We start from the raw sequence: 27,887 nt of genomic DNA, 5'->3' as shown, positions 1-27,887 counted from the left end.
TAGAAAGCACGTAAAATTAGATTGTGCCCACTGTGCTCCAGTTTGGTAAGCCGGTGGAAGGAAATGAAGGAGGGTGGGTAAACACCCTCTTTTATCACAAGGACTTCCAAGTAACGGACGTGTAACACACTAATACGGTAGCTATATACTGTGTGTTTTCAAGTGTGTTGTGCTTTCCCCGTGATAAGAACAGAATTGGAGAAGGTGATGACAGTAATATTTTCCACCTAGTTATTACTCACAGGTCCCACACTTTCAATGCACTGATGAATAGACATCTGCCAGAATTCTCTGAACACCTGTCTGTCTGTTTAAACCATTCGGCAGGTTTATTATTTGTGAGTTTGAATTTAATAATAATTTAAAAAAGTCAAGTCTTCAATTACAGCTCAAAGTGTGGGGCGGGCCCCACTGGTGGGGAATAGAGACATGGGGCGCGGCAAATGGGTGGACATTTTGTCATTTTTGTCTCTATTAATGACTTTATTATTGACCATACACTCAAAACAAAACAATGACATTTAAATGTAAGCCTTACATCTATCTGCACCAGCAGAGAAAACCAAGACAGACAGTGGACCTAAAGTTTATTACCCTTATGTTTTTGGCTATCGGGGACAGGTGGGGCTCGGACCCCTTCCCTACCTCCAAAGTGGGGAAAGTTTGAGTAACACTGAATTCTAGTATTACCATGAATGTCCTCGTTGAACTTTTTACCCAGAAACCTTCGAATTCAAAGTAACACCAGCCACTATGACTTCTGACTGAGCAAATATTATTAATATACTACATTTCTTATATTTGTCCACGAGCCACAATGAAACTTTTCTGGTGATAAGAAATAGCGCAGGCAGGGCGAGCGCCCTTAAAGGGACAGGCGCACGATAACCCGATAGCCTGCACGCTGCTCGTCCGTTCGCAGGGCACCTGTTTGTCTCTGTTGTACTTTATTCATACGCATCTCGAGCAAACACGCTCGCTGAGTTTTTCATGCGAACCGTCGAGCCCCTCTCATGATGTAAAAGGAGCTCGCGTTATTGATCGCATCCGCTGCCGTGGGCGTCGCGCCGCGCCAAACAGGAACTGTAGCCGCCGTCTTTCATCCGAGCGCACAAAGGTGAGACGCACCGTCAGCCATATTACTGCCGCAGGACTCCGTTCTCTGTACCGCGGAGGGAGGGGAGATTTTAGGGTGAAGCTTCGCCAACTCACCGCCGGCTCGCGTGCTCTGGTAAGACGCGTCGCGTAACGATCGATTTTCACGCGGCACCGCGAAACAGTTAGTTGGCGTTTCATTGACGCGCTTCTGTTTGGACAGACGCCGCCCGATTCAAAGAGAAATCTCCACCAACAGGTGTTGCTCTGATTATTGGTGCGGGGTAAGCTTAGATGTTTCCTCGCGTTCGCCCGACTCTTACCCCGAGAAAAATCACCTCGATGCAAACGGTAACGTTTGAACTTCGATCAACCATTCGAGATCCGTAAACAAAGCAAACATGCTCGACTTGTCTCATTTTATTTGACTGCCATCTGTAGATGGTTTCGGTGAAGGGACAATAACCCTTTATAGTTTGAACGCGACTCTTCGTGAACATCGAAACTTCTAAATAGTGATGTTTGCGCATCTTTTACGCACAGGCTTTTGCGTAAAAGAGACGCCGAATATTCGCGCAATCGAAGTTGGTCGTTGTTTGCATTAATTCGCCAATAAAGTAAAATCTTGGTTCTTGATTCGGTTCTGAGGGAAACCGAGACCGGAGTAAATATTTGCAGAATGGGGTGGGGACTCCGAATTGAAAGGCGGTGTTACCTCTTGTGGCATTTTGGGTGAGGCTCTGATAATCTTGAGTTCCAGGTTTTATCGTGATTCATATGGCTGGAGATTGTGCGTCAGGACTCATCGATGTTTAAATGACAGCTGGACTGTGCGTGAGTCAGTTTCACTCAAACGCGTTTCTCCTGTTTCTGCTTTACAGTCTCTGCGGGAAGATCCGATTATTCTGACACTTTGACACGAGAGATCGACAACAGGACTCAAAATGCCGAAACCTGTAAGTATCCACCTGTGCTTTGATTGTAGTTCCTTAAAAAGTTGTTAAAGGTTGAAAGAATGTTTCGTCTGTGTTTTATTTTCTTGTTGATAGTGTTGTATCTTTACCTTCATGTATGTATAATGTACATTCATATAGGAAACTTGTAATGTGTACACATGCAAAGCAAAGCAAAGCGATGGCCGTGTTCTCATTGACACTGGCGTTCGGCTCATTTCTCCATTCGTATCGGTGAGAATTTGCGACATTTTCACAGCTTTGGATGGATTTGCGTTCCCCGATACCGGGACGGTCCGGGGTTTGAATGTTATCAGTGTCCGCTTACGAACGCTGTGCCAGAAGTTCCTTGGACATCCAACGCCGCCTGAAGCATGTGTTGTGGGTTTGTTGGGACGGTAAGGCGGTTGTCAGGAGCAGGTCGGGAAATGACATCATCGTTCCGCTTTACTCTGAGCTCCTTATTCATGCCTGGCCCACAGCACTGCCTGTTCCAGCGCTGAATGCAGAGACTTGTTCTTGGTGTCAGTTTGGGTGGAAGTGGAGGATTTGCTAATGACTTGGGTTCAAAAGAGTGCTGTTTCGAGACCTTCGGATGGAGTTGGGTCATCTGTGAATTCACATGTAGACGAAAATAAGCGATTCACCCATATATTCGCTTCTTTTAAGCACACAGACGATTTTGCGTTAGTTTGCTTTAATGTCTCTCTTGGCACTTGCATCATTGTTTAGGACGGTACTGATCACGCTGTCAAAAGAATAGCCCAGAACACGACGATCACAAAGAGCGAATCAGGAAATCCAAGTCGGATTTCAGTTTCGAAGAGACACTTGACGATGACTCAGAGTCTTGTACATTTCTGCCTGGTGTTTCAGAACATATTCAGAACATATTTCAGGTTTGTTTATTCAGCAGCTGTGGGCGTTTCCTCTCCGAGTCCCAAATCGTTGTTATCATTTGTTCTTCTGAATAATTGATAACCAAATAATGGCTGTTACGCCCTTTGGTGATGTAGCACAAAAGCTCATTGTGTTGTAATCAATCCTCACGTGCGCTTTGGCTTATGCTCATGCCAGCGCAATGAAAGTCTAGCAGAGCTGTCCAGATCACAACTTAACACAAACAGCAATTTGGAGACACGTTTTTCTCCTTTGCGCTTTTTTTATAGATGCGTTTAGGGCTGCTTTTAGTGATGCTAAATGTTCAGTGGTCATTATGTTCAGCAATTTTATGGGTCCTTAAATTTAAGTTTTTTAAGTTTAGTCATGTAAATGACCATTGACAGTGTATATATAATGAAATGTTTAATACGACAGTATGCAATAAAACTATACCCTTAACAAAGGTCAAATAAAGACGAGCTTAAGATGAAAAAAAAGAACAAATTATATCATATACAAAAGAAATTGTTGTTCATATTTATGAAAAATGATGGAATTGTATATGTACCTGAATTTGCATGCAAGTTGGTTGTTCTTTACAGATCAAACCGGATGTAAAGCTTAAAACTTAAGTACATACACCAAACCAAAAAGCTTTTGAGATTTTAAACTTCAACAGGCATTTGAGAACCTTTTTGAACTTGCTTGATAGTCCCAACAAAACTAGAAGTGTGCAGTAAAATAGCGTTATTTTTGTGAGCGAGCTTTATTGCCAGACCTCCACTTTCTAATCTGTGTGATGTCTTGTAACTTGGATCGATCTGAACTGAAGACACTAAACGAAACCTGATTTCAGCATGTTTGAGTATCAGCCCAACCTTTATTTCTGCAAGTCGAGCGATGCGGAGAAATGGCGATACTGTATTAAAATGCAGACTGATGCAGGAGGTGGATCGCTGGCTGGATGTTTCTGAAAGAGGCTCTTTGTTTCATTGGGTAAATGGATACCCCTCCGTCTCCCCCCTCTGTGGCCGGTATACATGGCAGTCTTCAAGCTCAACTCTTTACCGCCAGATTTCACAAGCCGAGCATGCTTACAGTGCGATGATCTGTGTGTTTTTATCATTGTCAATAGAGGCTTTATTTCAAGTTGTTTATTTTAAATATTTGCTATAGTATATTTAATATGAATTAGTGAACGGCAGGTATGAATGGGGAATTTGTGCATGTGAGCTTGAATGTGTGAAACCCTGATTGTGTGTTTACCGGGCTGTGAAGCAACTATCACAGTGCTGTTTTCATGGATCAGGATGGGTCCCAGCAGTCTTCGCTGAGCTTAGTACAGGACGTTCTATTCGTATTGCAATGATTATAGTGCATATTGTGAACTTGACACGTTGACAGGGATTTCTATTGTATAATATTGTGACGTCTTGAGCGAAATTACAGTAAATACAGAAACGCATTCGTGTGGTATTCAGTTCTATGAACATGCCGTGACAGACTTGACTTCTTTTTTTGACAAGAAAAAGTTGACAAAGGTAAGAAGCGTTTGGTAGCAAATAGCAGACGAACGCCATGACATGCACGAAGGCAGCCCAGAGGAACAGATAGCGTAACAGAAGTCTATTTGAATATAAACAGAGATGACCTTTGCAATAACTGATCACATATTTAAAAACTAGAAATGCAATCAGAAGTTGTTGAAAGTAAAACTAAGCGTACATTTATACAAAACTATGCTGCAACTGGCGGTTCGGCAGCCATTTAATTTTTTTGAGCTTGAGCCTTCTCGACCAATCACGTTCCTCGCATGTCATTACGGAAATGACAGGTCTCTGTCATTGGTTAGCCGTGAGAAAGGAGCTTTGCTCAGGGCGTTTTTCTTTTTTCAGAAAAGTTGAACTTTTTGACGTTCTAAGCTGCAGAAAAAGACGGCGGCGCTGGCGTTTAAAAAAAAAACGCTAGGGATGTTTTTTGAAACAATGTTTACTTCATAGGATTATAATGTAAAACGGACGCTAGCAAAAAAGTCAAGTCCAAACACGGCCTAATGCTGCAATCTGTAACCTTTTGTTTTACAAAAAAATAGCAAAAATCTGGTATCGTGATTCGCAACGGTACATTTATAATGGTAATTACAATGTGTGCTGTCAGATACGCTTTTGCGGAAAGTGTCAATTTGCCGTCATTTGACTTGAACACGCCTACAAATATGTAAATATGGTGCTTTAATATATGTTTGTGCACTTATTCATTTTGTATTCATGAACAAATACACGCACATATTTAAGGTAAATCCTAAACATTTGTTAATGTTTATTCTGTATATTATTTAAATGATCTATAAATATTACTATATACATGCAAATATTTGCTACATGTATGTGTTAATACGTTATTATTTATAAAGTGATACAAACGCAGAGGCGTCCCGGTGCTTTTATGCTAAATTGAAACACTAGTATAACTTAGACATTGAAATTCCATGCTTAACATGCAAATGAAACTTTGCGGATGTTTCCTCTGTTGTTTGCACTGCTGGGAAAATTTGTCTGATCTGCATTCTGTTTTAGCTTGAATCGTTGTGCGAGTTTCTGTTTTGCATTGTTCATAGCGAGGCATTTGTTTGTTTTAAGAGCACTTACATAATTATGACTTTCTCTTCTTGTTTACCAGACAACTCGATGCTCACACCCAGTACGGCGTGTTTTGTGATTCTCCGCCAATTGTCAACACTCCACATCTTTTTGTTCGTCCGTCTTTAGTTTTTAACAGTGCCCATGAAATCACATGACTGTGAATCACTGAATCGATGGAGAAGTTAAGAGTCGGCGCTTTGCAATCGGGCTTATCTAACAATGGCAATTCTTGTCTAGTGAAACCTCCTTCAGACATGTTCTTTTCATGTCTCGGGGGAAATTATTAACGCTCTCTCCTGTAGATGTGAACTGGTTCTCACAGACGAGACCTCGTCCCATGATTCTTTCATGTACCATGAAAAGGACTCTGTTAGTCTATAAAATGCTTGCTTAGGTTTAATGCTTGTTTATTTAACCCTGTCAAACATTTACTATAGGATGGAGTAATCTAAATATGTAGGGGACGTCAATGGAACTGCCTTTTGGATTTGTGCTACTGTAAAATGAACAGTTTTCGGTGTCTTTGGAAGGCGAGGTGGATGTGGTTGCTCATAAGTTTTCTTTCTCTCCTCAGGTAAATGTTCGCGTCACTACGATGGACGCTGAGCTGGAGTTTGCCATCCAGCCCAGCACAACTGGCAAACAGCTCTTTGACCAGGTCTGCGCAGCTACGCATCTACACATCTACACATCTACACGACCGAACTAGCATGGCCTACAATGAGCACATGATCAAATGGATGCCATGAGGAGATGCGTGCTTTAAACGGATACTCAACCCCAAAATGATGTCGTAATTTACTCACCACAAAGTTGTTCCAAACCAGTATAAATGTATTGGTTTTGATGAACACACAGAAAGCTATTTGGAAGAATGTTAGAAATCATTGAGTACCATAATAACATTCTTTCTTTGTGTTTAACAAATGTGTTTTCACAGGGTTGGACCAACTTGAGGGTGAATAAATGATGAGTATTCCTTTAAACTGTTCAGTGGTCAAAAGAAGGAAGTCTCAACATTTGCCGACTAACTTAAGACACCATTTAAACTATATTTATTTTGTTATTTAAGACACTTTTAGGTTGCAGGATTTCCGTTACTAGCACTAGCGTTAATATCTTTAGTCTTGGGGTCCTTTCAAACCGGGATGGTTTTTATTTGCCAAAAATCAAGGGGGTGATTCCTAATTCCTTTCTACCATTGGACGGCTGAAAATGCCAATGCTGTTTGGAAATGCTCAGTAATTGAGAAATGGGCTTTGCACTTTCCTGATTGGATGATTAAGAAACGCCTATCCCTGTTTGGAAACCGACAATAATTGAGTAACGCCCTTTCCTTGTTCTGCCAAGAGCAGTACTTCCTTTGATGAAGAAATCTTAATAATGCAAGTTTCAATTCGCAGTGATAAACATCCCTAATGTGAATACAATGGCTAAACATTTCCTGCTTTGAAGTGAATAAACTGTAAACCAGTGATTGACAATGACTCCGATGACCCAGCTCTCAAAAGTTCCAGTTGTGTTAACCTATAATGGACATCTGTAATCCGTCAGCATAATCTGTCAATGACAGCGGCTCATTCTCTTCCCGAAATCCCTTGATCTTAAACAAATGTATGTCTGTTAGCTAATGCGAAGAGAAACGTTTAAAGGATCGTAAACGGTAAATCAAGACAAACAAAGGAGTGATTTCCATTTGTTTTCATATGCAACGCAAACCGTCATGCAAACACAAGCCGGGCAAGGTAGTACATGCAATAGTTTAACTGGATGAAAGCAGGAGAAAAACATTATGTGAATGGACAGTAAAAATTACATCATAGACCTGAAGTGTTCAATCAATATTCATTCGAATCTTAGAGGATCAACTCCCAGAGTTCATTGGGAAAGTGTGTGTCAGTAGCGCCGATGCTTTTGGCCTAATTTAATTAATGGCTTGGTGACATGGAATAATCCCCTGTAAATAGCAGCAGACACACAGGGAGGGTTTTTCGTGATGGTGACTCATGGAGAGCATCTGTGTGCCGTTAAACGCAGCGTCTGTGGGACCGGTGAATAAGAGTCGTTCCTCGCCGATCGCGTTCAGAAGCCACGGCTGAGCGGTGTCCACTTCAGACTGAGAGCTCTTAAAGAGCCAGTCATGAGCTTTGAATTGCAAGCAAAACCGATGAGAGGTTTTCACTGAAGCCCTCGGGAAATACAGCTGGCCGAACGGACTTTCATTAAAAACATGACTGCATTTGTTTGAAAGCAGAAAGAAGAGAGAATCTGTCTTCCGTTGAAAACAAAAGACTGTTGAATGTTGGTTTTTCAATGAAAGTGAATGCTGACCGGGGCTGCTAAGCTTTAAACGCATCGGAACGAAGCATAATTCACATGGCTTATGAACACCATGAATCATTCTGTGACATTCTCTTGAATCTCATTTCTGTACGTTAAAGGGATAGTTCACCCCCCAAAAAAATCCTGTCATCGTTTAATCACTTTTAAGTTGTTCTTGTACACATTTCTTTGTTCTGATGAACACAGAGAAAGATACTTGGATGAATGCTTGTAACCAAACAGTTCTGAGACCCCATGGACTACCATAGTATGATTAGTAGGATGATTGTTTTGCACTGTTGAACACAAAAGAAGATATTTTGAAGAATGTCGGACAGTTCTGGGACACTTTTGACTACCGTTGTCATTTTTCTTACTATGGTGGTCAATGGGGTCCAAGAACTGTTTGGTTACAAGCACTTGTCCAAATATCTTTCTGTGTTCAACCAAGCAAATAAATGTGTACAGGTTTGGAACAACAAGAGTGTGAGTAAACCATGATAGAAATCCCTTTAAATAGCCACGTTTGTTTTCAGAGGGTTGTGATCCAAAACTGACACAAGCAATCCAGATTTTAAAGTCACATTTCGATTTTATTTCTTATAGACCGCTGTTTTGATACTTTTATGGTGGTTTTATTGTCATTTTAGTTTTGTAGTTCAATAGCTTGTCTCCTTGGAACTTCGTTACGTGAGACTGTCCTGCGAATATTCTGTGGAAATGAAAATCGTGCTGGTTTTGAATGATGTAAAAGTTTTTTACAATTTTTAGTATAACAAATGTCCTAAATCTCTAGTTTTATCGAAAAAGGTGCTTTTAATTTATAGCCTAATAACAAATATACAATAACTTCATAGATCTGCTTTTGCCGTGTAGCTTTACCTTCCAGTTTTCTAGACGCTTGAAACCTGTTCAACTGGTTTACAACATTTTTGTTGCGCCTTTGTTACCAGCTTATAAAAAGCTTGGGATATGGTCTGATTTTGACTGTTGATAGAAGGCAATAGAGAAGTGAAAGATGACATCATGTTGTTGTTAAATGCTGCCTTTGTTCAACTCAGATTGTTTAAGTGTTTGTCAGCATTTCTGAGACATTCTGTTTATAGCACTGTGTGTTCTGGGAAAACTATGCAAAATCTGAAACAAGCAAATGTTCAAATGTAAAATAACATTTGAAATTTTTTAATATATTTGTGAGAACCTCAAAATTGTTAGCGAAAATGTTCGGACGAGGTCCGAAACAAAAGATGCTTTTTGGAACATTTGCAAATAAGGCTTTGTGACCCGAGTTCATTCTAGTTTGACTTTATTTAGCCAGTTCCTCACCATCGTCACACATCAGAAAGTTTTGGTTTGAACTTGCATTGCCTGCGTGAGCACCACAGCTCAACATCTCGGAGTGTATGTGAAAAACACATTATTTGTAAGTCAGTTATGCCTTGTCCAAATGGGAGGTTTTCAGCAGTTGTTGTAGCTGAGAACAGCTGAACGCGTGGTGGACCAGAGCCTCGGGGAAACCACACGCATAATAGACCCTTTGAAATCTAAAGTTTTGCTTTGAGGGTTTCACCCCCATGTCGACCTTAGTTTTGAGGGAAGAAGACAAAAATATCTGTATTATTCTGCTTCAGCATTATATTCAGTGTGGTGTAGCAACCACACTCGATGAGGAACGTTTACTACTAGTAAATACAAATTGATAAAACACAAACAACCAGCGTGTGCCACTAGACATATAACCGTCATAAAGCTTTCAGCAACTGTTTCATAATTGATGAATGTATTTATCGTGTGTTCATTTTTCTGATAGGTGGTGAAGACTATAGGCTTACGTGAAGTATGGTACTTCGGACTACAGCATATGGACAGCAAAGGCTACAATACATGGTTGAAACTTGATAAAAAGGTAAAGGACACACATTTACAGCAACAGAATTATAATTCATATAAAATATATCAATCTCTTTCAGTAAAGCTATGTCAAACACATCCGTTTCACACCCACATTTTTAATCTCAATGTTCACTTTTAACCTGGAGGATGATTACATAGTCAGTAGGTTAACTGCGTGTCCTTGATGTTGTCTTTCGCATAATGTAACACATTACAAAGGAACAAGGAATTCATTGTGGAACTTAATTGAGTTGAGTTTCTTATAAAACTTCTTTATTTTTATCCAAAAAAAGAGAATCATTGTAGTTGTTAGGTATTACACACCACAAGAGTATACTTAAGCATAAGAATTTACTCCCACCGACCAACATTGAACTATGGTATTTGTAGTAAAACTACCGTTTCTTGGCAGTAATCATATTTTTATCATTAAATTATAATTAAACTATATGGCAATACAAATGGTTACTGGTTAACACACTTTTACTGTAGTAAAACTAAATAATTTATTTAAGAGAAGCTTCAAACTGAACCGACAGCATTGAACTTTCCTTCACACACTGAGAAAGGAAACATGCAGACAAATGTAATGTGTGTCCATTTTGAGACGGAAGAGTAAAAACTGGAGAGGGCCGAGCAGTAATGTGGAACCTCGGGTTTCAGTCAATGAGTTGATGAAAGCATTTTTCAGCTTGAATTCTTGGGTGAAAAATGTACACGCGTTGAATGTTTAAAGGAATGCACATCCTACATAAGAAGTTAAAGGGTATACAGGTGAGACGCATCACATAAATCATGAAGAGTAACACCAAAGAAGAAACTTGTTTGGCTTCATTCTTTTGGTAAACAGCATACAGATCTCAAAATGAAGGCTCGAAAGAGCATTGGTTTAACCCTGAAACGCCTGGTTTGTTTCAAATGGAAATATATTTGTATGGTGTTGGTGGCTAGATATGCATCTAAACGAACATTTCAAGAAAAACTGTAAATACCATCTGTAACTGTTTGATCTTTTTAGAAAATAAAATTGAATTCTAACTTCAGTATCTCCTGACTGTGGCCAAACTGTGTCAAGGGATATTTTATTCAAGGGTACTTTTCAAGTGTTGCTACGAAGAAGAATTCCAAAGAAGCAGCTTTTGATAAGAAAATGATGTGGTATGGGGAAGTCAATATCAGATTTGCATCACAAGGGTTGTCACAGCACTTTTGAGACTAAATTAAAAAACATCTCACAATTTTGCTTTTCATCATTTGAAAGGTGTCATCTCAGGAGGTGAAGAAAGAAAACCCCCTACAGTTCAAGTTCCGCGCCAAGTTCTTCCCAGAAGATGTGGCCGACGAGCTGATTCAAGACGTCACTCAGAAGCTATTCTTCATGCAGGTGAAGGACGGAATCCTCAGCGATGAGATCTACTGTCCTCCGGAGACCGCCGTGCTTCTGGCCTCCTATTCTGTACAGGCCAAATTTGGCGATTTTAACAAAGAAATTCACAGGCCTGGATACCTGACATCCGATCGCCTCCTGCCCCAACGGTGAGGAAGCTTCAGCTTGGCTAAGGATAAATGTTTTCAGTTCTTTCTGGTAATGAAATCAATGTAAGGCCTAAAAAAGTCATTTTGGCATGGGAGATGTTGAGACAAAGATTGGTATGACTCATGTCATGCCATGGCCTAAATTCCTTATCTTGATGTAGATCTTGATGTATATTATTTAGAAAATGATTTCATGTCTGTCCTCCTGTTACATTGTCCATCGCTTACAGGGTTTTGGACCAGCACAAGTTGTCACGTGAACAGTGGGAGGAGAGAATCCAGGTGTGGCACGAGGAGCATCGTGGAATGCTGAGGTAAGATTTGACTTCTACATATGTTTGACATTACACAGGGTCACACAAGTGCTTCGATGTAACCAAACATCTTTGATGAGCTCTGTTGATTATAATGGGAGCAATTATGTTTTGAAGCATTGTGACCCATTCTTGTGTCCAATCTGTGTAAACTTGCGTAACTCTCGCTGGTTGTGGCCTAGTAAATATGTAAATACAACATTAATATTCTTAATGCGATGAATCGTTCATCGTCATATACATGAAATCTTCTTGGTGTCCATAAATCTGAATGTCTAAGAAGAAATAACCAATGGAAGTTCCAAATTATCATTTTACATTTATCCCTACTATTATTCACCCTTTCCGTCTGTTTTTTGGGTTTTGCATGTATTTAATAACTCAAAAAAAGGTTTTAAAAGAGGTTTGTGACTAAACCTCGTAACTCCATTGGATCTTTAAACCTTAACCTCGCAACTCCACCCGCCTCTATTATGAATAAAGTTTGGACACATTGAGGAGCGTCTTTTGAAGCGTTATGGTACATACAAAACAGAAAAAGGCATTTCTTTAGTCGACAAACACTCCCCATACGAAAATGACCGTACATTTTCTTTCGTGGTAAAAGTGTAGCAACCTTGTTTTTTTCTTTAACTGTAGTAAACCATGTTATTTTGCTTTAAACCTTGTTGTATGGATATTTATATGTTGATGCACGGTATTTGAAGATCGTCTTAGTCTAGCGTTTATCGTCAAGTCATAGCCTTTTAAATACCACTTCATCTGAGATTTTCAACTTTATAAAGTGATGTAAGTTATAAAAAAAATTGCAATTCAATGCACTTTTGCCACAGTTGTCAACCCTAAATGTTCAACAACAAAAAAATAAGCGTATATCTCCATTGGAGCTTGATTTTGGACTTTGGAGTTATGGGATGTCTACATGTTTTATACGTTATATCTGTGTTATGGGTTATGATGACATGTATATAGTTTAATATCGGATTAGGGTCCTTTGTAAAAGGTTATGCTAAGGTTTCATCGGTTCAATAATGATCATTGTGTCGTGTGAACAGAGAGGACGCAATGCTGGAATATTTAAAAATCGCCCAGGATTTGGAAATGTACGGCGTGAACTATTTCGACATCAAGAACAAGAAAGGGACAGAGCTGTGGCTGGGTGTGGATGCCCTGGGCCTGAATATCTACGAGAAAGAGGACAAGTGAGTTTTCTCTTCGCCTACAGACATTTGACTGTCAACATCACTAAACTTCTGCTTCACTTTCAGTGTATGGTTGCATAGATCTGGGATGATGGTTCATGTCATACTTCTTCATTATAGAAGCGTACCATGCTCCAGTGGTGGAAATACAGTTGACGTCTCTTAGCTTGTGATTCTAAGAACGGGATTTATTTTACATAACCTGTATTTTATTTCCATTGTTTCCACTCACAGAGATTTCGGTGTGTACAGTTTAGTGGCAACTAATGGATTTTCTCTACAATGGCCTCTGTGTTACCCGTAGCAACAAAGACTGGTTTTTCCAGCTGCACAGTCCTTGAAAACGTTGTGCAAGAAATGCGTGTGCGAGACAGAATGAAGCTCTCACAAGTGCACACACACGTGAAGATAAGAAACCGTGTCACACGTCAACTCGAGAAATAGTTGAAATTCGTTGGATCCTTGCTTGTGTTGTGTGGGATGCTTGCCGTGTGTTTACTCGGTGTCTAGATTCTGGTTTCTCACTCGCCGGTGGCACGCGGTCACAGTTTATAATGTTATAACCGTCCCGCAGTGAACTTAACTTGTGTCTGTTTTCTTGTTGACATCTGCTGTCCTCGGCTTATCCTCCACACACACGTTTAAAAGAAGCACGCTTATTCCTAACAATTCAACGTTTAATCTCTCCGAGATGTTAGCTGAGATAAAGAATATTTAGTTTTGTTTATTTGCCTTAATGATTGAATTTCTTTTAAACATTTCTGCATTTTTAAAATCAAGATGCTAAAATTCCAAGTAGCTAGTCGAGTGTTTAAAAGGTTTGTAATGCGCGTCTTTAATCCAAGCCTTTAAGATAAACACAAGCTGTCCGTGTCATAAGATGATGACATAAACTCGCTCTAGTTTGGGATGTAGTTGCTGGTATAGATTTCAAATAATTTAAAGTTATGTTGTAAACGTTATAATAATCCAATCCAGAATAACGCAGTCTGAAGTGAGATTTTGTCCTTGGGGAAAAAAACAAAGCGGTTTATCAAGGTGCAGCTAGCACCTCTATTCCGTCTAGATTCAGTCACCACGACAACCTCTCACCACGTTCAGTTCCCCCTAGAGCCAATCAGAGCCAAGCATGAGATATGACCTCACAGACGAACGGACAAACATTAGATACGAAGATGATTTTGTTAAATAATAGAAGAAAAAGAGTTTTCAGGGTTTTGATACGTTGTCTTGTCATGCAGTGATGTTCCATATATTTTGCATAAAGTTGCAAATATTGTTACTGCTGTGATAGAAATTGTAATACAAAATACATACAGAGCCCGTGAATTGAGATGGGTTGTGATTGGCTGTCAATGTTCTATCGTAATGATATCATCTGTCTGTATTGTCAGCAGGCCCGGTACTAGGCTGGCTTCTTGTTGGGCATATATAATCAAAGTTTATGGCATGCATCATTTAAAAACATTTCTGTGATTTAAGTTGACAGGACGTTATTAAATAGATGATACAAATAAGTATTTACAAAGTTTTTAAGTCCACCCGATATTTTTGGAAGCCCCGATTGTTAGCGTTATAGTTGTGGTGTTGTTGCTGCGATTTCTCGGAATTTAGAGCGATTTTATGTGTTGTTATAGTTACCGTTTTTGGTTATTGTTAGGGCCTTTATTCTGGTATTTTAGTTTTGAGTATGGTTACCACAATGCACTTCTCTAAGCGCATCTAAAAAAAGCAAAAATCCCACACAAAAATAATAATATGAACCGTGCGAATGCCGTTTTCTCAGAGTCATCGTCGTGATCAGTAAATTTCATTGGCGAAGGGCTGTGCCATGTGTCATACGGGATGGCCAAAATGGCTTTGTGTTCTCTAAGCTACGTGTAAAGACAATGTGACATGCACGCTGGAAAGCGCAATCCCATGAGCTCACTGAGCCCAGTACACCCCTCTTGCGATGATGTCACAGGCCCCGCCCATTCATCACATTCCTGGAGTATCTCAACGTGGATGAATCACATACCTCAATGCTTATTCAAAAAATTGAGCGCAAATTTAGCTTTCGCTTGATAGAATTATCATAGTTTTTAAGTAGAGAGACGGTTTTGCTGTTCTTTTGAATGACTGTAGGTTTGGAATGACATGTCTTTTTGTAATTGTGTCTTCAGGCTGACTCCGAAAATCGGTTTCCCCTGGAGCGAAATAAGAAACATTTCCTTCAACGATAAGAAGTTTGCCATCAAGCCTATTGATAAAAAGGCACCGGTAAGTGAACCCGGGCTTGCGACACGAGACTCATTCATACCACACAAGCACATGTACAGGACAGATTTGAGCCAAAGCAGTTATTAAGCGTTACAAGCAGTCAATGTACCAGATTTGTATTAGTATTTACTATAGTAAGCTGTTGTAGCCATCCTAGTTATAACTATACTTTAGTATTATATTGTTATACTAAAGCTGTGAAGAATTGGTGAAATGTTTGGTCGGGACATGTGTCTTTGGTTACCCGCGCACAATAAATCAGTGTAAAGACACAGTTAACACAGATATGGTTGTCGTAGCAGGACCGTTTTAGCTGATACATGGCAGCAGTTTGTTGTCTCTGACATCCAGACCTTCATATAATGTTATCTGTGAATGTCAGACCCTGTCTGCGACTGCGGCTGCGCAGTGCCTCTGCTTTAGATTAAATTCACTCTCAAAGCAGTTCAAGTGTTTTAAGTACAGTGTTCACATTTAGCTGTATTACTATATGATTTACGGTGGATGATGTTTTCCATGTACAACGTTTACGTATGATTTAGAATACTGTACATTTAATACAATCATTTGGAAAAGCAATTCACATCGAGCCCCTGCATGTACCTTTGTCCCCCCGCAGGATTTTGTGTTCTACGCCCCACGTTTGCGCATTAACAAACGCATCCTGCAGCTGTGCATGGGGAACCATGAGCTGTACATGCGTCGCAGGAAGCCGGACACCATCGAGGTGCAACAGATGAAAGCGCAGGCACGTGAGGAGAAACAACACAAACAGATGGAGAGGTGAGGCTGAATCGCCATGGCGACGTGAGGAGTGATACTGTCATGTTGCCAGGACGGACTTTGATGTTCAATTGAAAAGGCTTTTATGTTTGAAGGTTACAGTCTGAGTTTATTTTAGGCCTTACAAAGAGAAGGAGAAAGAGAAAGAGAGAGTGAGTCAAATATATATATATAGGAGGTTGCTAGGGCGTTGCTATGGTTTTCATTTGACTGGTTAATAGACAGATGTTAAGGCATTAAATGGAGGGGCGGTAGCTAGATGGTGGCTTAGGTGCTTTCAGTGGTTGCTAGGGGGTTGTTATGCATTGCTATGCGAGACCCGAGGAGTTCTAAATGGTTATTAGGCAAATTATAAAAGATATATTTGCGTTACTTAAAATAACCGATCAGACTTTAACGCTTTTGCTTTTATACCTTTCAAACTTTCATATGTAAATGACTTTTCTTACCATTGGTTAACAAGCTATAGTTCATCAGGAGATGCTTATAAATGCCGAATAGAAATGATGTGGCAGTGTGTGGTGACGTCTCTTTGCTCGTGTGTGTTATCTGCAGAGCTCAGCTGGAGAGCGAGAAGAAGAGACGAGAGGCTATCGAGAGAGAGAAAGAGCAGATGGAGAGAGAGAAACAGGATCTGATGATGAGACTTTACCAGTTTGAGGAAAAGACCAAAAAAGCAGAAAAAGGTAAGATTCAGTTTTTAGTCTGCACGTCTTTATAGAGTGGATTGAGTGACAGAAATAAATGCTAATGCAAGATAATATTCTTTCTGAGTTTATAATTCACTAGGGGTTTAACAAAATACTGTTTTCAAGATTCAATACAAACCATGAAACTGGGATCACAATATGATGAACAAATTTTGTGAAATTCAAACAGATTTGTTTCCAAAACAATAAGAAAATGTAATAGCAGCTCCAGAAACAACCTTCTGTATTGAATTAAACTTAATTCAAATGAAGAAATTAAGGAAAATCTAAATAGCTAAACCTCAACCATTAAAACAATTCACATTGGCATCTTAACCAATAGGAATACACATTTGATCTGATATTATAATCCTGTCATTCTCAAACCCAGTTCAGATTTTTGAGTATTTCGTTTTCTCAAGATGGCTTTCTAAAATGTCCTGGATTAAATAACGTTCTTTTATTACAAGAACATTACATGGGGTCATTCATGCTAGAATCATCAGACAAGGACTTTTAAACATCTCCACATGAACCCCATCACAAAATGACATCACTTCCTCTAACAGATTGAGGTTTACAAGATGTTCGCAGTTGAAAGTAAAGGTGTGGATGTGTGTTTCAGACTTGCAGGAACAGATGCAGAGAGCCAAGCAGCTGGAGAATGAACGGAGAAAGGCGGCGGAAGAGGCCATCAAACTGGAGGCCGAGAGACAGGCCGCTCTGCTCGCCAAAGAAGAACTGGCCCGACAAGCTCATGACCAGATAAAGAGTCAAGAACAGTTGGTGAGAACACAACACTCCTCCACGTAAACATCCCAATACCATCAGAAAGTTATCGTTCTTTTCAATGATAATCGTGTTTGTTTTTCGTGTCTCAGGCGGCTGAGCTGGCAGAACACACAGCTCGCATCGCTCTTCTGGAGGAATCCAAAAACCGCAAGGAGCAGGAGGCGATGACGTGGCAGCACAGAGTAAGCTCGGACGTGTTTTAGAGCGACTTGTCGTGGGCGCTGTATATACTTGCGTTTTTAAGCCTTTGGATTGGTGACTGATAGTTACCGCCGGTCTGTATTCCTCCAGGCGCAGGAGGCCCAGGAAGACCTCATTAAGACCCGGGAGGAGCTTCACATGGTGATGACGGCACCGCCTCCCCCTCCGCCACCTCCCGTGTACGACCACTACCTCAACGACATGGAGGACGGCGAGGAGAGCGCCAGCAGCTACAGCGCAGAACTGCAGAGCGAGGGAATCAATGACCACCGTTACGAAGAAGAGCGAATCACAGAGGCGGCCAAGAACGAACGAGTCCAGAAACAGCTGCTGGTGAGAGGGAAACACTATCATGTCTTCGCAAGGTCAACGTGGGCCGTCAATCAGATTTTAGGGTTTCGAGTTCTTCATTTAGAGTTGTTCCTGCAGAGTTTAGTTCCAATCTACTTGTAATATTGCATTTCTGTCAGTAGAGCTTCCAAAAAATGACACATTGGCCTAGAACGACATTTATTGTCTCCTAATGATTTTTGTGTGATTCGAGGAGTGGGGTCAATGTTTTAGTACTGAGCTCATAGTTCTTACAGGAACAACAAGGGGACGGTAATCCAACAACATATCCTGTTGGATAAATCACACTGTCTTACTCGCACAAAGATTAGCGTCATTCTGCCAACAAATCCTTGTTGGTCCTGGGGAACATCTTAACCAATCAGGTTTCAGGATTAGGATTTGAGCTAGACGTTCTTATCGACCTGTCAGTTCCATCTGCTTTTACGAGTAGATAGGGCCTTGTGGTTTGTGTCGTAATTCAAACTCAAGGTCTAAATATAGATTCCGCTGTCATAACCTGATTTTCTTTTCCAGGCTCTGACCTCCGAGTTGGAACACGCTCGCGATCACACCATGAAGACGCAGAACGACCTTCTGCATACGGAGAACGTCCGCGCCGGCCGAGACAAATACAAAACTCTCCGGCAGATCCGCCAGGGCAACACGAAACAGAGAATCGACGAGTTCGAGGCCTTATAAGAGATCCAGACGGGCCTTCTGTCCTCGAGTCTGAGTGGTGAATACAAAAGGCATAATCTGCGTTAGACAGCACACACACGTGGCACAAAAAAAAAACACGCGTTTATTTTCTTACGAGAGCCGCGAGAGCACTCCTTCAACATCCACTAAGAACTGAAACATTTTAAATTTTTCAAATAACGCACAAGAAATATTGTCATTATATACACTTTACAGTAAGGTTGCATACGTTATTGTTGATTTAGTTTTTTTCACAGCGTTTATTTCTATTAATTTATTACTATCGCTTCATGTTCATACAAATGGGAATGTTTGCATATGTCGACGCTGTCATTAACAAAGATGAATAAATGCTGTGAAAAGATCATTCAGTTCATTGTTAGGTCAGTACGGTTACAATCGCAACCTTACTGTAAAGGGTTCCACCATTGGGTTTATTCACGGGCTGTGCTGAAATAAAGCGAATGATTTGCTAACGTGCCAACAATGCCTCCCCTTTTTGGTAATAACTTGATGGTTTGTTATTCGATGATCTGAGCAGATTCTTGTTTTATCCAGTTAAGGGTTGTAATGAGATGTAGGTTTTCTTTTTGTTTGTTTGTTTTGTTGATCCACTCGGCGCAGGGCTCGGCAGTATAATCTCAACTCCTTTATGTATTGACTTATATTAAAACTTTCATTCATGTTGAATATGACTTTTGCCAGGCAATTTATTATAGCGTTTATTTATTCAGTCTTTGGGATATTAAAGTTTTTTTTTTGGCTTCTATACTAATAACAGTACAGGTTTCTATTTCCTGGTTCTGTACTGACCACCAAATGATGATTCATATTCTTAAATGTAATACTAGATTATTTGTTTAAAAGATTAGAGAGTTATCTTTTTTTAAATATATATTGGCTGTTGCGTGTAAAATCATTAGAAATGACTAAATTAAAATCTTTGTGATATTCAGATTTAACCCCGATCATCTCCATTAGCATCCGATGAGCGTCTCATAATATTTTTTTATGAAACCTGGAAATAAAACCAATGAACATGTTGACGGTACAGGCATTCAGCACTTGATAGTAAAGAGAAAATGTCATTTATTGTTGCTGCCACATAGAAAAAGAGGAAAATGTTTTGTCAAAAGCTGTACTGTTGCTTTTACATGTTTGTTTCCACCATATGAAAATATTCATTGTTTTTTCCCTATTGAAATCAATTTTACACATCACTTACGAGCTGCTTGGGAAATAATATTTTTGATAAAACTCAAGGATTAATTCATTCGTAAGCCTTTCACGCAACATTTCACTCTTGTCATTTTAAGGGCGGCTTTTAACCCTGGGACGTGAAGCCCAACTGTGGTGCCAAAGGTGTAAAATACAGTTTGAGTTGCTAACCGAACGTGTGTAAAACACGCTAACCCAGGGTCACAAGTTAACAATTTCAAGTGTGAGAAAAGCCTGTGAGAATATTAAAAAGAGAGTTGGAACGATGGAGGCTCACATGTGCTGGATATATTTATTTTCCCCCTAAGAAAAGGTGTTTATTATTAGAAATAAAGATTTATGAAGACCAGATCCGAGTGAATCGCATTATTTACTGCACAACATTAAATAAACAATAAGTTATGGAAGTTAAAAAAAATAACAACGAAGTAGTTCATTGAGTGTTATACCATGGTCCGGCTGCCGGGTGTGCGTTAAATATCACCAATAACAGCTTTAACTTGGCAAATAACCATGGAATAAGCGGGATAATCCACGGCTAGCTGTGTAATATCCCTCACATAAAACAGTCATCAGGATATATTTTTGAGTATATCTAAACACATCTGTATCTGAGACTTTGGGTGGTTCTGTTATGATGTCATGTTTACATCTGAATGCAGCGGAAGAACGTAGTCATGCCACACGCCTGGCATCTGCTGCAGCCGTTCCCATGACGATCCTGATGAAATACACGTCATAAGACTACAATACATGCATCACGGACTTGTGTCCTACAGTAGAAATGAAATCATATCTCTGATATCTTATGTGAAGCGTGTGAGACTGACCTGCACACAGTTGTGCTGATCTCAGTAAACGCTTGCTGTGCCTCAGGCTGCCTCTCTCCCACATACTGAACAGTAACATGGCCTGCTGCAGATCTTGATGCGTCAGTCTGCTGAAGTTCATCTGCAGGGTGCCGGCTATCTTCTTTAGAGCCGGAGATCTCTGGACGAGCACTCTGTCTCCAGAAAGGCAAAGGATTCTGGGAACAAAAATATGAATAGTGAATATAAGTTGATATAATAAATCTACATACTATTTGGGAATATAATTAGATCAATGTAAACATAAGAAGCTGCTTATAGATATTCGCATGGACACACCCAGCGGATGTTTACTCACCCCTCAATGTAAGCTGTTTTTGATATGGAGTGCAGCTTTGAAACATCACAGATGAGAACGATGAGCTGCCCGTGTGTTTCCATTAAACTGTCTGTGTAGATGAAATAAAAGCCTTTTCGTTTTTAAATCATGATTGTTTTATAAGAGCGCTTGCATACATACATTTAACAAGCACGTTTGTAATGAGCACTGAATTTGTTTGATTGTTTTTTACATTGATCATAACTAGCATTTGGATGACATGAGTTTCATTATAGAGGACATTTGGACAACAGGTGGGGAACCATGGTGTAAAATGAATTTATTACTAATTCACTGCAAACAATTCACTGCGATTCCTGTTTGCCTTAAAGTCCCTGTGAACCGGAACTCGCGATCGTTTTTACTTCCGTATTTTGACGCATTTTCGAGGGAAATTTCGAATGAGAAAACTAGTGGGTTTGGCTTTCGTTGCATTTTGAAATGGAACTGGCAGCAGACTGAAGGTTGGGGGGCGGAGTTAACGGACGCTCTGCCCAAGACGTCTAACATGCGTCATTTAAAATGAAGATAAAGAAAGTGCATTTTCAGATTTTAATTTGAGATTATGAGGGCAAACGCATTTTAAAAATAGAATGACCCACATTGATAAACTATTTAAAATAAACGCTGCAATATTTCATGAAAAAATAGGCATTGTCATTTTTTATTTCCGTGGGACTTTAACATTTTTAGTTATTTCAACTTAAAAAAATAAATCAACTCAAGTAAACTCAAGGAGAAATTCATTACGTTAACTATAAACTTTAAGGCAACCATTTTTTAATTGAACCAACAAAAAAAAGATGAGTAGCTTGGGATTTCTTTTTTCATTATTAAAACTAAATTGTAAAAATAAGGAATTACATAGACAGTTAAGTGTTGTATTTAAAGTCACAGATTTGTCAACGGGACAAACACAGTCATTTCTATTTCTGAGTTGACTGTAAATGACAGAGTCGGCGTGCTAAATAAAGTGTGTGTGTCATACCATCAGTATGTGGGTCAGTCTGTGGCAGGAACTTGACTTTGAGTATCAGCTGTGATGAATAGAGATCGACATCACCTCCCAGTGGATGATCCTGCTATTACACAACAAACAACAGTCCTGTCATTTCATTCTGTTTTATTCACACACATTCAGCATAATGATATAAATATATTCATCTATTAATCCTTTAAGTGACAGAGGACACATTTTTAATCATGACACGCAATTTTTTACAAGTTATCAAGTCTTTATTACTATGATAAAAATGATTATGAATTTGTTTATTATGAAAATTTCCACTTTCCAAATGTCCGTTTGGTGAAAAAATCACTTATAGGTTATACAGCACCCCACAGTGGAATAAAAACTCTAGGCTAACACCGTTGTTGCACTTTATAACTTTGTTTTGTGCATTTACTATCGTAATAGGCTAACTGTAAATCATAAAAATGTCTAACCCGGTAAAAAGTAGGCCTACATGTTTTTAATAAATTAACAAAAAATGTACATTTAGAAGACTTCATGTCACCCTACATCCGATCTCAAGAACGAGTTCAGTGATGAAAGTACCTTTGGAGTGAGCGTGTACCAAACAGAGTTCAGATGATCTGTGTTCTCCAGACGGATGAACGTCTCACCCAGAAACACCTTCTTCTTGAGTCCTCTCGTGTGCCAAACTAAGATGTGAAGAACACTGGTGACAAGCTCCTCACGAGCGACAACACACTGCAAACACAAGCCAACATTTACATCAACAGATGTGCCTTTGTATGACTTTATATCATATTATATTATTGCTACGTATATGATATTCTTTGTTATGCACAATATTTGTTTGTAACGTCGTCTTTTGTTCGCTTTCATTGTGTGCGCTCACCGTGAATGTTTCGTTGTAAACTGGGTTATTTCCCGTCTTGACTGTCGTTTTCATCTTTTGAGTCAGATTCGTCTTCGGGAGCAAGCAGATGGTCACATACCTGTGTGTGAACGACGGAAACGTGTTAAAGAAGTCTGTCTTGTGACATTTATCTGCACTTTAACCAAAACAACTTACGGATGACACTTCCTCTTTTTCATATCTCCATGCATCAGATTTTTGCAGGCTTTGACAGTTATCTCCAAACAGGACGTCTTGTAACCGATGGCAACCTGTATTTCTCCAGACACACTACTGGTGTTTTCAAAAGTCCCAAAATCCATACTGTTGATGTCCTGCACAAAACATGTTTTGGAATCGATTCATACAGTATTTCTTTCTATACATGAACATAATGAGACAAACATAAGCCTGCATGCGTTATCTTATCGACCGCAGCGTCTTATCAGATAGATGTCGTGCACACGTCTTGCAGAATTTGCAGATCTTGCAGAAGTGCGTTCGGTTATCAGACGAAAGAAAATGCGTATGAATAAACGTGAATACCCGCTGCTCGTCGCTGTATTCAGATGTGTGTGACACATTGTCATCTGTAAGGCTCGCTGAGCCGCTCTGATCTGAGCCGCTGAACATCGTCTGGGACAGGTTGGGTAAACTCGGAACTTTGCACAGCTGGAATGAAGAACAAACATCAGTTATAGAAAGCTTGAGATTTAGCAGATGGACGTGTTGTCTTAACACCATCAGTTATTTAAACTTACTTGTCACTCGTGGTTTTGCTACACTGATCTTATTTCTAGCGAAACCATACTTGTGCAAATGATATGAACATTTTTTGGTTTAGCTTTGGGTGTCGAGTCATCCACGCCTGGCATCAAATCAAAAGAGATGGAGTCTAATGCTGTACGACCTTGTTTGACCTCAACTATTTATTCAACCATATATCTCCATTCGAACATCAAGCGCAATGAAGGTCAACAACCTTTCGACACATCATCACATGAATCCATCCCTGCAGCTGATCATACAGAGACGCATATACACAACATCAATAGCAAACCGTGTTTATGTGTAACGTGATGTTTTCCCCGTAGTCATTCATCATAAGTGTTTAGACATCAGTCCTGTCTATCATCCGACGCGCGCACGACTAACTCGCATTTGACTTTCTGTTTGTGTTTGGCAAGTGTCTAATAATATAACCATTTATATTTTCTAATGTTCATATTCATTTGTGTTATTATTTCCTTGTATAATAATTGTATTCATATATTATTTGTTGAATGTTCATTTTATTCATATGTTGAATGGGTCCTGTAGATTAGTCACATATAAAGAAACCGTATGGTACATAGATATCCAGCAATTGAGCTTGGCATCGCAGTCTAAATTCAAAATGTTTAGCCAAGTAAAGATTTTTTGACTTGTGATCCGAAACAATCTGCAGGCGATGTGAACGTGTACCGGAAGTTTACTGCGGCACACGAACATGCACATGTGCAGTGTTTGTTTATGTTGTTGCTTTGAAACCGTCTTTTAGCTGAGGTCATGTGTACATTGATAAACGTCTATGCAGAAGATTTATACCTGCATGTTGATTTATATCATCTAAATTTCGTTGAAAACTTGACCACGGACTAAAATGTAAAAGTAAAAGTGACACTGTTACACTATTCATTTTCGAATGAAAGAAACAGTCGGTTCATACATTACTAGCTTTATCGATGGCGCTCTCCGATTGGCTCTTCCGGCCGGGGTTCTGCGTCAGTGCATGAACCACAGTCAGGTGACCTGCCCCCATACTCAAATCATTCTGAGATTTGGAAAGTTCTAGAATGGAGAACAAACAACATCAGATTTCACGAGAGGAATGTCACAAATATCTTCTTAATATGTCTAAAGAGTTTAAATGGAAACTTTTGCTTTAGTCTCGTTCGTGTCTCAGATGTCACAAATGTGTCTGTCGTTCGAGTTTCAGAAGAGATGTCAAACTGAGCTCAGATTCTTCAAGTCAATATGATGGGAGATCTCGATTTGAACATTTCTCTTCGGATTGACTTAAATCCAGATTATTTTACCTTTCTACATTCATTTGACACCGTTTAAACTACTTTAGGAGAAACATCTGGACCACGGTTGGTATTTGAATAAAACCACGAAATTGAGAGCTCCATCAAATCTCCTGAGCTAGGAAAAAAAACTTTTAAAGTGTGTACGCCATCTTTGACAAAAATCATTCCATAGATGCAATGCTGTTGCCAAAGATTTTACAGTATAAGGCGTTGCACAATATGTAAAAAAAGTATTGCAAAAAGTTGTCCGATTTCAAAATCTCAAAAATGATCTTTTTTTAAGTTTCAGCGAGTTTTCACAGCAAGGGTTTCAAGTAGCATCTCTTACTTTTTATGTGAGTGCTGACAGACACCATCAGGTTTTCCATGGATTTAGTAAAGGGCTTGGATGTTTTGAGGTCCTAGACGTACGCAACCACACAAATGCACAAATATTAGGTGAATTGACTACAAAAAAGAAGAACAAACAAATAATAATCGTGTCATTTACCTCCAGTCTGTGAAATGAGTATCTCACAGGAGCTTCATAAAAGGGAGGAGGAGTGGGAGGCACGACTCTAATGCAACTAAAACATCAAAAATATGATTCAAACGATTAAAGACGGCCACACGAGCGTGTATCAAAGCAAAGTTTATTGACCGTTAAAAAATAGAAATAAAAAAGAAAATAATATAATGCGGTCACCTAAACTGTTGACAAGACTGCAATAGTTTGTCTCCGGTGGTCTCGTGTCTGTTTTCTAAACCAATACAGCAAACGGTTCAACTTCGGCAACACCACAAATGTACAGTACAGTACACAAAAAGTGTCATTCGTGTAATGTAATGCATATGTCATTTATAATAAAAGCAGACATACCTTCGGGGAATTTCTTGGCTTGCTGTTCCAGAAACCATTCACCAGATTTGATCTTAAATTCCCTACAGAGATAATATTTCATATATTATTATTCTTCTAAGAACCCAAGTTGCCTCAGTGATTCAGGTTCGGAAATGAACGGGCTTTGTGTTTACCTGTACGCGTGACACACGGTGCACTTCCAGTCCTGCGCTGACCGGACGACCCGACACTTGTCACAGATGCGGTGACTGCATCCGCAGCACACAGATCCGCAATCCCAAAACTGTCCTAAAATCCGCCGACATCTCGCGCACGACCTCTGACCGTACGGCCGAGCGAAGCTCTGGGTGCCCTGCCCGCAGATGTTCTGCAGTTCTGTCCTTAACCTCCTAAAAACACAAAACCCATATGCTTTATTGTTCTGCACAATTTGAATGGAAACTATTATGGTCCCTCTCTCTTGGGTAAATCGATTGGTTTCCATTCAAACCATTTAGAAATTCCTTTTTTGTAGTGTGTGTTGGGCATTATTCCAGTTCGAATTATAACATCGCATCCATCACATACCAGAAGAACCATTACAGTCTCCATTACAGCCAGTACAAATCCCTTTAAAACCATTATAACTTCTTTAATTGTTTCTATTGTTTTTCAGCCAGCTAATGGTTTATAATGGTTTGTAATGGAAACCAATTTTCCAAGCAGAATGTACCTGATTCTCTCGGCTTCAATGGTTCTCAGTGCTTTATCTCGTCTCAGAACCTCCAGGACACGTTCGCTCTCCAGAGCCTGAAATAGCTCCAGATCTGTGGTGCAGAAGCGATGTTCTAACTTCATTTCGTCTCCGGGGTCGGAGGGTCCAGCTCTGCTAAGAAAACGATGAAATAACTGTAAGCAGGACAAGAGTTTCAAATGATGCTGCTCGTCTGAACGACTACACAATGAAGCAGTGGTTGGACAGAGTCAAGTCTGACTCAGTCAGTTCCCACGTTTCGCTTTTGATCATTTACGTGAAGTCTCTGTGATGAACCGAAGGGTTATGTGGGAACCCACAAGGTCCGGACATGACAGCTCAGCGTGAGGGGCTTCAACTGAAAGACCCACTTCCAGGAAACGCATACTGTATGATACACGCCACTGAGAAAACTTCACACAGATCAAAATCGATATACTCAGATATTCTTCTGGTGTTTTGACTTTCTTTAATCTTCAAATCGCGTGTTTGAGATATGCATGCTATTGAGATGCATGTGTAAGACTTCCAAGTATCAATGTTAAAGTCAAACACAGAAAACATTACACTGCTTGATTTATAATGCAAATGATAATAAATGACACATATGTAAAGTTGAAATGCTTACTTTTGATCCAGTTCGATGTTACAGTTCAGAGATACAATCACAACCCTTTTTAAAGAGACAGACGCACGTCACGTCGCTTCCTTCCTGAAGAGATGATTATGACAGCAGCCCAGTAAAACTGAAACCAGCACAAACCACCGGCCGGTCTGAGGTCCTGAAGAACCTGAAGGGTCCCATGACACGACTCATTGCTGTAAATGAAAAAAACGGATTTTTGAGAAATACATACGTCAGCGCTGTTATATCTGCATGAAGTTTATGAAAACTTCCTGCGTATTGGGTAAACTTGTTGGTTGATTTGATTACTACTACTAAAACAATTCAAGAAATATGCTTTTACTTAACTAAACTCCAAAACCCTTTACCATGTATTGGATTTAAAGGTTACAATGGGAATTGATTTAGTTTTACTGGAAACTGTAATGGTGTCAACTAGAGATGCACCGATGCTTAATTTCTCCACCGATTTTTCAGAGTGGCATCTGTCAATACCGATCCTGAAGATCACATGAATATTTCTTAACTTTCTAAATGTTATTCATTCATATAACAACTATTAATATTGAACGTTAAACTGGTGATGTTTCTTAACATTTTCTATATACGGAGCACAAAGCATCGCATTTTCTGCCCTCTATTGATTGACAGGATATATCGGCCCGATCATCGGCTGTTTTTGAAAGTGACCTATTTGTCAGTTCTGGTGACCCTGACCCTGAAAAAAAGAATAGAAACTATTATATG

At 39.7% G+C, this 27,887-nt stretch overlaps 2 protein-coding genes across 6 annotated transcripts; one reads left to right on the top strand and one right to left on the bottom strand.

The window, feature by feature from the left end:
• The first annotated feature begins 830 nt into the window (after positions 1 to 830).
• Positions 831 to 19,359, top strand: ezrb (ezrin b). Of its 4 annotated transcripts, none has more exons than XM_079475312.1 (14): positions 831 to 1,117; positions 1,977 to 2,051; positions 6,147 to 6,230; positions 9,705 to 9,800; positions 11,049 to 11,323; positions 11,554 to 11,637; positions 12,693 to 12,839; positions 15,005 to 15,101; positions 15,721 to 15,884; positions 16,440 to 16,570; positions 17,199 to 17,359; positions 17,455 to 17,547; positions 17,657 to 17,899; positions 18,434 to 19,359. In XM_079475312.1, exons 2-14 carry the CDS (start codon positions 2,040 to 2,042, stop codon positions 18,596 to 18,598), a joined length of 1,752 nt encoding a protein of 583 aa, XP_079331438.1. In that variant the 5' UTR covers positions 831 to 1,117; positions 1,977 to 2,039; the 3' UTR covers positions 18,599 to 19,359. The 4 variants fall into 4 exon arrangements, with proteins under 4 accessions (XP_079331438.1, XP_079331439.1, XP_079331441.1 ...); XM_079475313.1 differs by having other exon boundaries at positions 862 to 1,231; XM_079475315.1 differs by lacking the exon at positions 831 to 1,117 and adding an exon at positions 1,328 to 1,446.
• A 312-nt stretch (positions 19,360 to 19,671) lies between these two features.
• sytl3 (synaptotagmin-like 3) lies at positions 19,672 to 27,229 on the bottom strand. Of its 2 annotated transcripts, none has more exons than XM_079475316.1 (16): positions 27,144 to 27,229; positions 26,495 to 26,647; positions 25,956 to 26,171; positions 25,801 to 25,862; positions 25,627 to 25,681; positions 25,432 to 25,507; positions 25,270 to 25,342; positions 24,578 to 24,699; positions 23,416 to 23,541; positions 23,047 to 23,204; positions 22,870 to 22,969; positions 22,563 to 22,718; positions 21,993 to 22,086; positions 20,984 to 21,074; positions 20,647 to 20,843; positions 19,672 to 20,537 (listed from the first exon to the last, which is right to left on the bottom strand). In XM_079475316.1, exons 2-16 carry the CDS (start codon positions 26,617 to 26,619, stop codon positions 20,449 to 20,451), a joined length of 1,740 nt encoding a protein of 579 aa, XP_079331442.1. In that variant the 5' UTR covers positions 26,620 to 26,647; positions 27,144 to 27,229; the 3' UTR covers positions 19,672 to 20,448. The 2 variants fall into 2 exon arrangements, with proteins under 2 accessions (XP_079331442.1, XP_079331443.1); XM_079475317.1 differs by having other exon boundaries at positions 21,993 to 22,083; positions 27,144 to 27,223.
• Between the last annotated feature and the right edge of the window lie 658 nt (positions 27,230 to 27,887).

The sequence above is a fragment of the Barbatula barbatula genome (genome assembly GCF_947034865.1).
Source record: "Barbatula barbatula genome assembly, chromosome: 15".
Lineage (NCBI taxonomy): Eukaryota > Metazoa > Chordata > Actinopteri > Cypriniformes > Nemacheilidae > Barbatula > Barbatula barbatula.
Note: the sequence above shows the minus strand (reverse complement) of the source record. Positions and strands in the feature narration are given on the sequence as shown.

Coding starts and splice junctions, on each gene's coding strand:
- ezrb (XM_079475312.1), top strand. Junction 11,638..12,692: donor GAGCATCGTGGAATGCTGAG/GTAAGATTTGAC, acceptor TCGTGTGAACAG/AGAGGACGCAATGCTGGAAT. Junction 17,360..17,454: donor TAAAGAGTCAAGAACAGTTG/GTGAGAACACAA, acceptor TTCGTGTCTCAG/GCGGCTGAGCTGGCAGAACA.
- sytl3 (XM_079475316.1), bottom strand. CDS start 26,619: ATGAAGTTAGAACATCGCTTCTGCACCACAGATCTGGAGCTATTTCAG. Junction 25,863..25,955: donor ACCGTGTGTCACGCGTACAG/GTAAACACAAAG, acceptor TTATCTCTGTAG/GGAATTTAAGATCAAATCTG. Junction 25,343..25,431: donor ACTCATTTCACAGACTGGAG/GTAAATGACACG, acceptor GCGTACGTCTAG/GACCTCAAAACATCCAAGCC.